Below are 15,125 nucleotides of genomic sequence, written 5' to 3'. Positions count from 1 at the left end.
TAGTTAGCTTTCTATACGATCGATGCAGTGTTACGCATTATCATGTAAAGAGTGTATATATGACAAACTCTAGAAATTTTTTTACGTCCACTCTGTGTTACAAATAAACAACAGCACACGTGACGTTCACGTGCTCCTTTAACGAAAGAAAAGTTTAGTAGAAAGAAACCTAAAAGAAGACACACCCAATTCGAATAGACATCCCCTGAGCTTATCCTTTCTTTTAGTGAATCAAGATCCAATAAATATTATAATACATGCATATATTATGTCATTATTTTGTTCTGTGTGTTATTGTTTCAATCATCCCAAAACGCAATTATCTCGAAACATATAAAGTTTCCAGATTTGTACTTGGGCCTACCTTATTTGATGCGATGAATTTGGACTAAGTACATTTAAGCTGATGTTTTTCTTGCTATAAATAATCCTTTTCCTCTTCTACCCTCACCTTACCTTTACTCTGTTTTTTATTTCTCACTCTCTCTCTCTCTGTCTCTCGCACTGCAAGTTTGTTTTTCTGAATCCAAAGAAGATGAATGGAGCTATAGAAGCTGATTATTTGCTCAATTATAATACGGACATGTCGGTCTTAGAGCGACAAAGGGCTCATCTCAAGTACCTCAATCCAGGCTTCGATTCTCCTCTCGCCGGCTTCTTCTCCGATTCTTCCATGATTAACGGCGGCGTGATTGACGGCTTTCTTGGGACGGACGGTTTGAATCTTCCGATGATCTATGGAGATACGACTGTGGAAGGTGATCCAAGACTCTCTATCTCGCCGGAAACTATGATTGGGACTGGAAATTTCAAGAAAAGGAAGCTTGATACAGAGACCAAGGTTCGTATATGTATGTAGCTCTGTTATTGAACTAAAAAGATCTTACTTTGAGGTTTCACTTATCCGTTTCTGTCTATTTTTTTTAGGATTGTAATGGGAAGAAGAAGAAGATGATGATGAGCAGAGAAGATGAAGTAGAAGAAGATGACAAGTCCAAACTAACAGAACAATACAATGGGAGCACAAAAAGCATCAAGAAGATGAAAAACAAAGCCAAGAAAGAAGAAAACAGTTACTCTAACGATTCATCAAAAGTGACGATACAGAAAACGGATTATATTCATGTTCGTGCACGACGAGGCCAAGCCACTGATAGTCACAGCATAGCAGAACGAGTAAGAAAGACTCTCATTCTATTTAAGACAATAATGTTTTCTTTGTATCATTTGAGACTAATTGTTTTTAGTTATTTAATTGTGTTATTATAGGTTAGAAGAGAAAAGATAAGCGAGAGGATGAAGTTTTTACAAGATTTGGTTCCTGGTTGCGACAAGATCACAGGCAAAGCAGGGATGCTTGATGAAATCATTAACTATGTTCAGTCACTCCAGAGACAGATTGAGGTATAAATTTCACCTTCTGACAGTAAAAATTACATCTTAAAGATTAAAATATGTATTATCTTCTTAATTTGTTATACACTAATATATCTGATATTGTTTGAAACAGTTCTTATCGATGAAACTAGCAGTTGTGAATCCAAGGCCTGATTTCGATATGGATGACATTTTTGCCAAAGAGGTTAGTATTTTGATTTGTTTGTGTTTTATATGAAACAAAAAAAGTAAACTTTAAAGGTTATAATTAGATAAGCTAAAGTAAGCCATGTGATTCATCATAACCAGGTTGCCTCAACTCCAATGACAGTAGTGCCATCTCCTGAAATGGTTAATTCCGGTTATTCTCATGAGATGGTTAATTCCGGTTATTCTAATGAGATGGTTAGTTCCGGTTATCTCCATTTCAATCCAATGCAGCAAGTGGATACCACCAGTTCTGATCCACTGTCGTCATGCTTCAACGTACGTCATATGTTGGTTACTCTCTTTCATTGTGATCTAGTATCATTTAATTTAAATCTTTTGTTAAAGAAGTTGTTTGATTATGTCACAGAATGGCCAAGCTCCTTCGATGTGGGACTCTCATGTGCAGAATCTTTATGGCAGTTTAGGAGTCTGATTAAGGTATAATAATAGTGATATTTTTGCATATTTTTTTTGAGTTATTATGCTATAAGACAAGTTTAAATACCCTACCTATATTCAAAACTTACAGATACAAGATTTAACTGTTCAGGTTCTCTGGACACAGACAACTTATATGTTTCAAGTGGGAGGATTATTATTCATCGGAAGAGAAATAGAGAGCAAGCTTATTATACTAGCTGTTATTACTAATTTCACTAGAATGACTTAAGATTTGCCGCTGATTATTTTATGTATCAAAAGAAAAGAGTGTATACAGTATTTGTCTATAATCTCACTTGTCTTTCCAATGTGTGTTCTCGTCTGTCATCCATATGATTTTTTTCTTTTTGATACAATGCCAAAAGGCCTCTATGGTCTATGCAACCCACCACTAATATATATATATATAAGCTAAATCTGTAATAATTATGTTGATTTTTTTTTTAATGTGGAAGACAAATGTTTTAACAAAGCCAAAAAAAAATGATTCAAATAATAAAATCTAGTGAACACTGACGGATAAGAAAAAAAAATTTCTAGCAAACTGTAAATGAAAAAAATAATAATTAACAAAGCCTCTTATTGTAAACTAGAGAGTTTAGGGGACGAAATCTCTTGGTCTTATTATTGATAATCGAATGAAGTTACATATATATAGTAAAGTACAAGGGCTAAAGCCCATAAACCGAACAAGAAATAGAATAGGCCAATGGGCCGATAGGCAATGGCCAATGGGCCGTACACGGACGGACCGTACATAGACCGGTTATGGAGTCCACCATCCAGTGTTTTACAACACTTCCCCTTGGATGACATAACCGTGCATGTGCTGGAAGAGGATCCCTGTAATGCGCTTGGGGATGCTGCCTCATTAAAACCTTACCAGGAAAACCCAATGGGACAAAACTTTGGTGAAGGAAAAAGAGTACAGCACGCATTACTCTCCCTGTTCCAAGCATCACTCTAAGTCCTTAAGCCTCCGCATTCCAATCTGGTGTGTGAGCTTCCTGAATGTTGTTGTCGGTAATGCCTTGGTGAAGAGATCGGCTGAGTTGTCGCATGACTGAACTTGCACTACTTGAACTTCTCCGGCCTTTTGTAGTTCATGTGTGAAGAAGAACTTCGGCAGTATGTGCTTCATCCGATCTCCCTTGATGTAACCTTCCTTGAGCTGTGCGATGCAGGCTGCATTGTCTTCATAGAGTACGGTCGCTCCTTTGTTGTCTTCTAAACCGCTATCCGTCCGAATATGATGAGTCATGGACCGCAACCAAACACACTCACGGCTGGCTTCATGTATGGCTAGGATCTCCGCGTGATTTGACGATGTGGCCACAAGAGTTTGTTTCATGGAACGCCAAGAGATCGCAGTACCACCGTGCGTGAACACATAACCTGTTTGTGACTTGCCATTGTGTGGATCGGATAGATAACCTTCATCAGCAAAACCAACTAAACCATCTTTGTTATGGTTAGTATAAAATAAACCAAAATCTACCGTCCCTTGCAGGTAACGCATGACGTGTTTAATACCATTCCAGTGCCTTATGGTCGGACAAAACTATATCTTGCTAGGAGGTTCACGGCAAAACATATGTTCGGTCTAGTGTGACTAGCCAAGAACACTAACGCTCCTATAGCACTGAGGTAAGGCATTTCAGGTCCAAGAACTTCTTCATTGGCCTTCTTTGGACCAAATGGATCTTTATCCAAGTCTAAGCTTCTAACAACCATTGGGCTAGTCAATGGGTGAGCTTGGTCCATCTTAAACCTCTTGAGTACCTTTTCTGTGTATGCCTTTTGATGCACAAGGATCCCATTATTTCTGTACTCAAGTTGCAATCCCAAACAGAATTTTGTCTTACCTAGGTCTTTCATCTCAAATTCTTTCTTGAGATATTCTACAGTTTGGGCGATTTCCCCAGAGGTACCAAAGATGTTTAAATCATCCACATAGACTGCTATTATCACAAATCCTTTGTTTGCAAACTTCTTTATGAATATACATGGACTGATTGGGTCATTCTTATAGCTTTCCTTAGCTAAATACTCACTCAATCGGTTATACCACATTCGACCACTTTGTTTTAGTCCATAAAGCGATTTGTCTAGCCTTATGCAGTACTGGTCTCGAGAACCACTCTTATCTTTGAGTTCTATACCCTCTGGTAATCTCATATAAATTTTATTATCCAGTGGACCATATAAGTGCGGTTACAACATCCATTAACCGCAAATCCAGTTTTTCTCTTATAGCCAGACTTATTAGATATCTAAAAGTCGTTGCATCCATCACAGGGGAGTATGTCTCCTCATAATCTATGTCAGGTCTTTGAGAGAATCCTTGTGCTACAAGCCGTGCTTTGTATCTCACTATCTCATTTTTCTCATTTCTCTTTCTTACAAAGACCCACTTATGTCCAACTGGTTTAATTTCAGGTGTTGTCCTTAAGGTCGGACCAAACACACTCCTCTTCTTCAAAGAGTTTAACTCCACATCAATAGCTTCTTTCCATTTAATCCAATTTTGCTTTGAGTGCACTCTAATATGGATGTGGGTTCTAGATCCTCATTTATCTCAAGTGCTACCTTGTATGCAAATATATCATCGATGTCGACATCCTTTCGGTTCCATTTAATTCCAGATATTATATAATTGATTGATATCTCATTATTATCAATACCTTCAGGACCTTGAGGTTCAGCGTCCTGAACCCCATTCGGCTCCTTAGGATTTGCCGCGGCTATGTCTGCATTTTCTGTAATTCCCTGAACCTCGGTCTGTTTTGCGCATTTAGACTTCCGAGGGTTCTTATCTTTGGAACCTAATGGTCTACCTCGTTTCAAACGTGGTTTAGACTCTGTAACAACTTGATTATTGTGTTCCTTCTGAACATCAATACGTACTGGTGCATTGCAAGCTGGTATGTACAATTTTGTTACTCTCTTTGGGTCAGCAAAGGAATCTGGCAATTGATTAGCTAGCTGTTGTAAATGTATAATCTTTTAAACCTTTGCATCACATGCTAGAGTTCGAGGATCTTGCCAATTTAAGGATGTTTGATTCTATGTTAATTCTTTGACCAGCTTGCTAGTCTCACCACCTAACATAGTGAATTCAGACTCAACGAATTGACCATCCGCGTATCTGGCCTTAAATAAATCTCCTGTTAATGGCTCAAGATACTTTATAATAGTGGGAGACTCATATCCAACATATATTCCCATCCTCCTTTGAGGTCCCATCTTAGTTCTTTGTGGTGGAGCAACATGTGTATAAACGGCACAACCATATGTTTTGAGATAGGATAAGTCTGGCTCTTGACCCGTTAATAGTTGGGATGGTGAATATTTGTGTTCACTAGATGGCCTGATGCGTATGAGTTCTGCTGCATGTAAGACCGCGTGTCCCCAAGCTGACACAGGAAGGATTCGTTTAATGAAGGATTCAGCTAATCCGTTTTGTGTATGGACATGTGCCACAGGATGTTCCACACTCACGCCCATGGACATACAGTAATCATTAAACGCTTGGGATGTAAATTCACCAGCATTGTCTAGACGTATAGTCTTAAGTGGAAAGTCTGGAAAATATGCTCTTAATCTTATGATTTGAGCTAACAGCTTAGCAAATGCTAAGTTTCTTGTAGATAACAAGCAAACGTGTGACCATCTGGTTGATGCATCTATCATCACCATGAAATATCTAAATGTCCCACATGGTGGGTGTATTGGTCCACATATATCACCTTGTATCCTTTCCAAAAAGTTTAAAGTCTCTTTTGTGACTTTTACTGGTGATGGTCTTATGATAAGTTTCCCTTGTGCACATGCTACACAAGTGAGATTTGTAGGGAAAACTTTTCTCTCTTTAAAGTTGTGCCCATTCGAACTCTTAATCAATTTACGCATCATGTTCGAACCCGGATGGCCAAGCCGGTCATGCCATAGAGTGAATTGTTCTTTGAACATTTTGTGCTTTGCCAAGTTAGCTTCTATCATGTTAATCCTAGCATGGTATAAACCAGTGGCTAGTGCACGTATAGTCTCTAGGACCTTCTTTTGTCCTTTTACAATTTCTTTAATGTATAGGAATTCTTTAGTTCCTTCACCCTTGGTTTCAACATGATAACCATTTGATCTTATATCTCTAAAGCTCAATAAGCTTCTCTTAGAGCTGGGTGAGTATAAGGCGTCACTTAGTTCAATGTGTGTGCCGTTAGGCAACAATATGTGAGCATGGCCGTAGCCTTCTATCAAATTTGCTATACCCGCAATTGTATTAACATTTGCACTTTTCATTTTAAGATTTATGAAATATCTTTTGTCCTTCAGTATAGTGTGGCTGGAACCACTGTCCACCACTAGTTCACTCATGTCCTCGGCCATTTCTATAAATAGGACAATAATTTTGTGTTTTAACAAGACAATCATATAAAATAAAATAAAATCCATTGAATTTAAATCAAAGTCATTACATAGAAGGAAATTAAATCATAAAAGCATAGAAATTAAACCAAAATAAAATTGAAAATCAATCATCATTCTTGAGGCAATCGGAAGTCTCATAGTCAAGTAAGTCATCGTTCTCATGATCGAAGTCTCCTTCGTCATCGATATGCACGTAGTTGGCTTCTGGATTTTTCTTTAGAACTTCTTGATATGCATCAATGAGGTGTTTGGGACTGCAGTTCTTGGCCCAGTGGTTTGACATACCACATCTGTGGCAAACCGATTTGGCCTTGGTGTGTGGTTTAAAGGACCCACGACCCCTACCACCACGTCCGTGGCCTCCTCGGCCAGCCTGGCCTCCACGACCACCACGTCCTCTGCCACCACGGCCACGGCCGTAGTGTTTTTCTCTGTGGACGTAGTTGGTCTCATTAGGCTCTTTAAGCTCCTTAGGCTCTACTGCATTTTTCTTTCCCAAATCAACCTTGTGTGCTTCTGGTAATGGGGCTGTACCAGGAGGTCTCATAGCACTGTTCATCAGCAACAACTCATCGTTTTGCTCAGGTAGCAGTAAACATTCAATGAGTTCCCCATAGTCGGCAAAACCTTGGTGCCAATACTGTTGCTGAAGGATTCTGTTATTAGGGCTGAAGGTAGACAACGTCTTTTCTATCAGCTCCTTTTCAGTCATCTATATACCACATAACCTAAGGAGTGAGACAATCCTAAAAAGCTCAGAGTTATACTCCTCCACGGATTTGTAATCCTGGATCCTTAGGTTCTTCCAATCGAACTCGGCCTTTGGAAGGAGCACCGTCTTTTGGTGCCCATAACGGCGTTTAAGCTGTGTCCAAAGGGCGAGTGGATCTTTTATGAAGAGGTACTGACTTTTGAGACACTCAACAATGTGATGATGAATATGCTGGAGACACTTATTCTTTTTCTTGTCAGTGCTATCAAATCCCTCATCGATGCACTCATGCAAGCCATTTGATTTCAGATGGATCTCGGTGTCAATTGCCCATTGCAAGTAGTTCTTTCCAGAAGCTTGCAAGATAGGATAATCTAGGCTTTTAAGATTTGCCATCTGCATAAAAGATAGACAACCGATAGTTAGCATGCGATATTTGAGATCGAACCATGCAACAAATATTAATTCAGGTCATGCGGTATTTGAGACCGAACCATGCCTTAGGCCATGCGGTATTTGAGACCGAAACATGCCTTGCCTCTTATAGATTTTCGTGGTTTAAATTCATGCATGCAAGACAACAAAAGCAAATAGATAATGCATGCAACAATTTCCTTATTTCTAGATAGGATTTCCTTTTCTTATAATTTCCTATTCTTTCTAGGATTTAGTAAATTTGTTTTAAGGGTTTTACATAATTACTATAATCAATTAGGAACTTATCCTAACCAATGTTTTAATTTCTGATTTCATGTTTTAATGTTTATAGAAACTTAACAAAAGTTTTAATTCAATCGGAATTTTCAATCCTAGAACACAAGATTAATTTTCGGTTTTTAAGGAATCCTAAAGGTGAATTCATGCAGCCGATTCTATAACATCCTATACAAGGTCCGATTTTTAGTTATGATGCATGAATGATCCAAGTTTTAAATCCTAGAACGATTAGGTTAACAATACTCGATTTTAACAGTTTCAAGTTCTAGGTTCTTATGCAACAAATAATCAAGCAAGCATAGACAATTAATCAATCAACCGAATTCAAGCTTGATATCCTTTTGGTGCAATTTACAAACAATCTAACAGTCCTATGCAACCGATTTTTAAAGTTTTACAGGAATAGAACTCTTAAGATTTGTTTGTTTGTATACTTGGATGTTTTAGGGTTCAATAGTTGTTTAGGGTTCAGATTCGATTATAAGGTTCTAAGAGGGTTAGACTTTAGTTTTACCTTTCACCGATTTGGATCTGACTGGATATGAACCGGGAGCTAACAGACCTCGGTTGTACCTCTTTCTCGATCACGAACCACGAACGGAACCACGAACAGCTTTCCCGCGAACAGCTCCTTGTACCGCTTGCACTCGAACTCACCCCCGATCAGCGAACCACGAACCTCGATCAAGTTATCGATAGAACTTGATCACGAGCTTAAGGTATGCTCGTGAACAAGAAGATCTTCGAACAGAAAAGGTGTTTAGTCTCGGATGAAAGTAAGAACAGGAAGCGGTTTTAGGGTTTTAGGGTTTTAGAGAAGAAGAAGAGAATCGGCGGCTGCCTTAGGGTTTTAGGGTTTTTAGGGTTAGAGGCTATCGTGCTGATAATGTGTTGTAAACTAGAGAGTTTAGGGGACGAAATCTCTTGGTCTTATTATTGATAATCGAATGATGTTACATATATATAATAAAGTACAAGGGCTAAAGCCCATAAACCAAACAAGAAATAGAATAGGCCAATGGACCGATAGGCAATGGCCAATGAATCGTACACGGATGGACCGTACATGGGCCGGTTATGGAGTCCACCATCCAGTATTTTACAACATCTCTCAATTTTTTTGTTTCAATGTCCGTATATATATAGTGTGGTTTAATGAGTAAAAAGAAAAAAAAATCTATGTTTAATGCTTACCAAAACGATGTTGTGTCTGCTTGCCAAGTACGAGAACTCTGAGTGAGATGATTATAAAACCAACCTATGACCAACCAAACAAACCCGTTGCAACTCAAATACCCTAAATCCTCTACTATACCACGAGTTTGTACGGGTAGTATTAAATGGAGGAGAAGAAGAAGAGCAGAGTTTTGATCATCGGAGCAACAGGACGATTAGGGAACTATTTGACCCGTTTCAGCATCGAATCGGGTCACCCGACTTTCGCCCTCACCAGACACTCTACTCTCTCCGATAACCTTAAATCTCTCTCCGACGCCGGCGTTACTCTCCTCAAGGTCTCTCTCTCTCTCTCTCTCTCTTTAGAAATTTTTCTTTAATCTCAAAGTTTTGACCTTTTTTTTTGCTTCGTTTGATTTGGATTTGGATTTCGTATTAAATGGGTTTAGGGTTCATTAGAGGATGAAAGAAGCTTAGCGGAAGCAGTGAGTAAAGTAGATGTGGTGATCTCTGCAATTCCATCAAAACATGTTCTTGATCAGAAACTCCTCATCAAAGTCATCAAACAAGCTGGTTCTATCAAGGTCTCTTCTTCGTATCTCTTAGCCATTGATCTTTGTATAAGCAATGAAACTGATTCTTGAATGTGCATTGGGCTGATGAATGATGATGATGATAATAGAATTAGATTTCTCTCTCTGACTAGAGCATTGGACATTGTGGTTACGTTTTTTGCAGAGGTTTATTCCTGCTGAATATGGAGCAAATCCGGATAAAACACAAGTCTCAGATCTTGATCACGGTTTCTACTCAAAGAAATCTCAGATCAAGCGTATGATTGAATCAGAGGGCATTCCATATACTTACATTTGCTGCGGATTGTTCATGAGAATTCTACTTCCTTCGCTTGTTCAACCGGGTCTGCATTCTCCTCCAATCGATAATAAAGTCACAGTTTTTGGAGATGGAAACGTTAAAGGTTTGTCCTTTTTTACTCAAATATACAATCTTGTGAGTTCTGAAACTGAGTGGTTTTTGTTTGTTTTTGTGTATAGCTGTATTCGTGAATGACGTTGATGTTGCGGCGTTTACCATCAAAACGATAGATGATCCTCGAACACTGAATAAAACCTTGTACCTAAGACCACCCGAAAACATATGTTCCATGAATGATCTTGTTCAGCTCTGGGAGGGCAAGATTGAGAAGAAGCTTGAGAAATCTTTTGTTACGGAGAATCAACTTCTCAAGAAGATCAAAGGTGCAATCATCAGCACATGTACTACCAACATCTGCCTTCAATTTGCAAAAACTTTTCTAACTTCAGCTTTTCTGTTTTTTATGATGCAGAGACTCCGTATCCGGATAACATGGAGATGGTCTTCATATACTCTGTCTTTATCAAAGGGGATCATACATACTTCGATATCGAGTCGTCAGGTGGGGTGAATGGTACTGAGCTTTACCCTGATGTCAAATACATGACCGTGAGCGAGTTTCTTGATACTCTTCTCTAGTATTATAACCAAATAGCAAAGGGATCACAGTTTGTCTCAATAGTATTTCAGATATCTTTTTACACTTCCGTAACATCTCTGTGTTTTTGAGGAACCTATCTCTCTAGTACTATTTTTACCCAATTGATCTGTGCTTGGAAAGAGTGTAAGACAATTGCTTCTGAAATTTTGATGATGATTAAAAGAGCCAAATTTATCAGTTACATGGTATCAAATCCATGTCTTGAAATGTACAAATTATAGAAATAACTCGCAAAAAAATGTGCTTTGTCGACTAAAGTGGTAAAGTTTGAGTTGAGGATCACAGATTTTTTAGATGTTGTTGAGAGAATGAACTTTAAGTTAACTTACGATAGAAACAGCGCTAAAGGAAGCAACTACGGCACACAATGGAACACGTCAAAAACGTAACTAAAATAAATAATTTTATTAAAAGAATGTGATTCTCACTTTCTCAGAGCGTATCCAAAAATACGAGGTTTAAGAGAATGGAGTGAACTAGTGATCCCGACAAGACTAACCTTTATTTCTCAGCCTCTTCTTTTTTAATAAGGCCTCTCTTTACGTTTTCTTCCAACCTTAACACAGACAGACAAACATTTGCTTCAAGACAAAATCGAACCTCGTCTTCAAGTTTCCTTCTGTTCTTCCACGTATCCGGCCACTTACTCTTCGACGCACTCAGTTTTGTAATTACTCTTTTCTTGTTTGCCTCGATTTGTTTAACCAATTATAGTAGTGAGATAGAAATTGTTTTCTTTTCCTTTATTTTGTGAAACTTGATTGTAACAAGAGCTAGTGTTAATGTTTGACAGGAGAGATTTAAATTGTGACTTATGAGATCCAATGCCTTTTAGCTACAAATGTCTGAACATGTTATGGGATTAAGCAAGATTAACACAGAGATTTGTGTTCATGGTTATCAACCTGCCTGGTTAAGTCGTTGGACTCGTAGAAACAGAGATGGGAAGTGCTCCAAGGAGCATAACTTACGGGAAGATGGTGAAATGGTGAAAGCGTCAACAGGTTCCATGAAGCTAAAAGGAAAAATGTTGAGTGGAGTTCTTGATCTATTTCCTAATCCTGATTCAGCTGTTCGAAGTGTCGAACTAATACCTGACATGAACAATGAACCGCCAGTTGTTGCCAACAGAGATGCCTCGATAGATGGGGATGAAGGCGAAACAAGCAGTCCAGCTACTCAAAGTATGAATGTGGAACACTTTCAAAACAACAACACCAAGCTGCTCAGCGAGTGCAAGCGTATATGGTCTGACTCTGAAACCAACACTAGATCACAGGTCAAACGTCTGAAGACAACAAACACATCATATTATAGCGGAACTGAAACCGAGAGCATGATGGTTGTCGAAGAGGGTCGACCATCAGGGAAGAGGGTCGACCATCAGGGAAGAAGGTGAACTACTTCCACAGAATAATCGGAATCAACAAACCCGGATCCAGAAGATATCAAAAACCCTCCACATCACAAATCAAGAATCTTAATATGGGAGAAGACGTTAGCCCATGGATTCAGAGATGGTGTAAGAAAAAAGCTGGAGAGACTCATGTACCAAGAGGAGGGCAAGAAGTCAACCCACATGGCACTGCACTAGAGAAGCAGTTTCCAAGTATTGCAGCAATGGCAATGATGAAGGCGGCTCTGAGCGGTTTAAACCCGACCGGCTGTAGAAAGACCAACTCCCTCTTCGTCTGGAATGCTGAGGATTTCAGGTGAAAAAATGTATGTATTGCCAATATTGCTGGTGCCAGAACACAATACAAAACTAGAATCTACCTCTTCAAATAAACTTGGATATGTGACTGCAAAACCTATAAGTAATACTGGTGTAATCGTTTTTACCGTGTGAGATATAAGTAAATTTTCTAAAGCCTTATTTCAAAACAATATTTTTATCTCCAAAATCTCTCATAAGATTAAAAAGTAGTATACTCCAATGTCTGCAGGTAAAGATGCATTCTCGAAAGATAATGGTCTACAGAGACATTGGATAAAAGATAGATAAAACAGCAAAAACATTCTCCAGAAGCTAGCCGTGGGTTGCCCTAGTGTAGATCTGTTGGCTTGAGTGAGCAGAGACCATCCTGATCGTTCCCTTAGCCATCAAGTCTCTGATTGCCCTCCTAGCAAGCGATCCATTGATCTGTACCAATCACACGAGCTTATGTCAAAACTAATAGACATCGTAAATCCATGTGCGTTCGAAGATCAACAAAAAAATCGTTAAGGCAGCTACATACATTACTCAAAGTATCATTAACAACATTCTTTACAATGCAATCTCCATTATAATCCAAAGCTATCAAGTAAGATCCTTGGATGTTATCTATCAAGAAGTACTAATAACACACAGTTTACAACTATAGTGTCACCAATGCCATATTCTATCAGACAAAAAATTGCCAACTCTCAGAACTAAAAGTAAAGTTTTTATTACCCTCAAACGGTCAGAGAGGATAGAAGGAGTGATCAATTTGAACTTGGGAGCCTCAGAGAGAAGCTTGTCGTAGGTTGCTTGGTCGAACAGAACCATGTTGTTCACTTTCTCCTTTTGCTTTCCTTTGCTCCACTTCTGTTACATTCCCAAAGAAAAAGTAATAATCAGTACTTAAGTGAAAAAAAGACAGGGGAAAAGGGATCATAATGAGATAAACCCAGAGATCAAAAGGATCCAAATTTATGATTCATAATATGTAACTGCGAGACAAAAGATGAGATTTTTAGAAAGAAAAACAAAAAAAAAGTGACCTTCTTCTTTTGCTTGCCGCCACCGGATTTGGCGGGTTTAGAGGAAGGAGGAGGAACTTTGTCTTTCTTGGGTGCCTAGAATCAGACAGAGAAGCCATTGTTAGTAAGATCATCAAGACAAAGAGAATTTGGATAGTGAAGAGAGTGAGAGAGCGGACACACACCATTGTTGGATCTGGACAAGAGAGGAGCGGCGTTACGATATGAACAACTTTTAAACAACGAATTGAGTAAATTAAACCCTAGACGATGTTGAGTGTCTCTTCTCTCACGGGGAAGTTACCCTATCTTAGTTTAAAAAAAAAATAATAAACTAATAACCTCTCAAATTAAAATAAAAATCTTGTTTTAACATTTTTTATTATGTGATTTTGCAAATTAACGAAAAATTATAAAGGATATCTGAAAATTACTCATTTACTTGTGTTTTTCTCATTTTGCAACTCCGTTAATTAGCTTCATACGTACTTGGTAAAAATAGGCTTAGTTATATTACCAAATCAAAAAAAGTTAGGTTTTAAAGTTTTTAATTCTAGGAATTGTAAATTTGTACTAGGTGAAGCTGTGAAGACCTCATCATTTGGGCTTGGGCTCATGTTTTATTATCTTAAGGTTCAACTCTCGTTGGACCTTTTTGTAAGTGGACTTGTTGTTAGTTGGTTATAGAAGACAATAATGTTAGAGAAAAATACAGATAGAAGAGAGTTCTATATATATAATAATATCTTCCGTCGGTCGATAGATTAATTGTTATTTTTAGATGGAAATACTATCTTATTAGGAACGATAATATAGTAAATTAGTAGATTAAGCACAAAATTATCATGTGTCCACTCCATATGATTTCCAAAATATCGTGTTATGTTTCACTACACAATGGATCGAGTAAAGTCAACAATGAATTATGCCATTACTATGTGTAGATAATGTGGTTCACTAGAACCATATATTCCAGAATCATATAAAAGCCCAAGGACCATACGTGTATTTATATATGACCTTTTTCTTTTACGAGGGACCATATATACGTATATGAGTTCCACCTTCTCACATTTAAATTTGTATTCAAGAAAAGTTTTCATAAGCGCCAGAAGTCTGAAGGAAAAAAAAGGAGAGAAGATTTTGGATACTACTACAAAGTCTACGAAACAAATGGATAATTTAAAGAAATTGGAGAGTTTTATCAACTTATAGCCAGCCAATCATGTCCATAACGGAAAGTTTAGGTGACTCAAAACTCTAAAAAAAAAAGAGAGAAGTTAATTACAAACAAGATGGCGTCTTTCATATTACGGAAAAGCAAAGTTAAAGTTGATAAATTATTAAAGAGAGACCTCAAAAAAAAAAGAGACAGGAAAAGTGTATAATGTTTGAGTATGTCTTAGTGAAGAAGGAAATCACTCTCACTTAAGTGTTCCATATTGCCAAATGGGCTTTCTGCTAAAAGATAATCTTCTAAATCTATATATTGGGAAAATCTGTATAATTTGTGGAATGTATGTTATACAATGTTTTTAAAATATATTTTTTTGTGGGATATAAAAATAATGTATCTTTTGTCAACAAAATAAGTTTCTTGGATATATGCTTTTTATATATTTCGTATGATATGATCTTGTTTGTTGTTGTTTGAAAAATTTATTACCCATTTCACATAAATTTGAAAGATGTAAATAGAAAACTAATAAAAGAGCTTCTTACATTCAAAAAGACGACTATCTACAATGGCCTTTCAGAATTTTTGGGGCTTTATTATTTGTGGCTTGCAGTTTTTTC

At 37.8% G+C, this 15,125-nt stretch overlaps 4 protein-coding genes and 1 pseudogene across 5 annotated transcripts; 3 read left to right on the top strand and 2 right to left on the bottom strand.

The window, feature by feature from the left end:
* Positions 1 to 455: 455 nt before the first annotated feature.
* Positions 456 to 2,336, top strand: LOC104721340 (transcription factor bHLH63). The gene is made up of 7 exons (XM_010439299.3): positions 456 to 841; positions 928 to 1,176; positions 1,270 to 1,404; positions 1,511 to 1,582; positions 1,687 to 1,863; positions 1,955 to 2,025; positions 2,138 to 2,336. Exons 1-6 carry the CDS (start codon positions 536 to 538, stop codon positions 2,018 to 2,020), a joined length of 1,005 nt encoding a protein of 334 aa, XP_010437601.1. The 5' UTR covers positions 456 to 535; the 3' UTR covers positions 2,021 to 2,025; positions 2,138 to 2,336.
* A 4,226-nt stretch (positions 2,337 to 6,562) lies between these two features.
* LOC147933573 (uncharacterized) lies at positions 6,563 to 7,567 on the bottom strand. The gene is made up of 3 exons (XM_087470965.1): positions 7,295 to 7,567; positions 6,994 to 7,171; positions 6,563 to 6,939 (listed from the first exon to the last, which is right to left on the bottom strand). The coding sequence occupies exons 1-3, from the start codon at positions 7,565 to 7,567 to the stop codon at positions 6,563 to 6,565; spliced, it is 828 nt and encodes a 275-aa protein (XP_087327091.1).
* A 1,448-nt stretch (positions 7,568 to 9,015) lies between these two features.
* Positions 9,016 to 10,778, top strand: LOC104721339 (putative pinoresinol-lariciresinol reductase 3). Its single transcript, XM_010439298.3, has 5 exons — positions 9,016 to 9,402; positions 9,514 to 9,648; positions 9,803 to 10,043; positions 10,120 to 10,323; positions 10,413 to 10,778. The coding sequence occupies exons 1-5, from the start codon at positions 9,229 to 9,231 to the stop codon at positions 10,577 to 10,579; spliced, it is 921 nt and encodes a 306-aa protein (XP_010437600.1). The 5' UTR covers positions 9,016 to 9,228; the 3' UTR covers positions 10,580 to 10,778.
* Positions 10,779 to 11,136: 358 nt separating this feature from the next.
* On the top strand, positions 11,137 to 12,471 carry LOC104721337 (protein PHOTOPERIODIC CONTROL OF HYPOCOTYL 1-LIKE pseudogene; annotated as a pseudogene). Its single transcript, XR_015572473.1, has 2 exons — positions 11,137 to 11,268; positions 11,395 to 12,471. The product of XR_015572473.1 is annotated as a protein PHOTOPERIODIC CONTROL OF HYPOCOTYL 1-LIKE pseudogene (transcript).
* A 19-nt stretch (positions 12,472 to 12,490) lies between these two features.
* LOC104721338 (small ribosomal subunit protein eS25x) lies at positions 12,491 to 13,840 on the bottom strand. Its single transcript, XM_010439297.3, has 4 exons — positions 13,514 to 13,840; positions 13,350 to 13,424; positions 13,039 to 13,173; positions 12,491 to 12,744 (listed from the first exon to the last, which is right to left on the bottom strand). Exons 1-4 carry the CDS (start codon positions 13,514 to 13,516, stop codon positions 12,631 to 12,633), a joined length of 327 nt encoding a protein of 108 aa, XP_010437599.1. The 5' UTR covers positions 13,517 to 13,840; the 3' UTR covers positions 12,491 to 12,630.
* Positions 13,841 to 15,125: the final 1,285 nt, after the last annotated feature.

This window comes from Camelina sativa, chromosome 11, assembly GCF_030686135.1.
Source record: "Camelina sativa cultivar CO46 ecotype springtype chromosome 11, ASM3068613v1".
Classification (NCBI taxonomy): Eukaryota; Viridiplantae; Streptophyta; class Magnoliopsida; order Brassicales; family Brassicaceae; genus Camelina; species Camelina sativa.
This window is presented reverse-complemented; position numbering and strand designations above follow the sequence as displayed.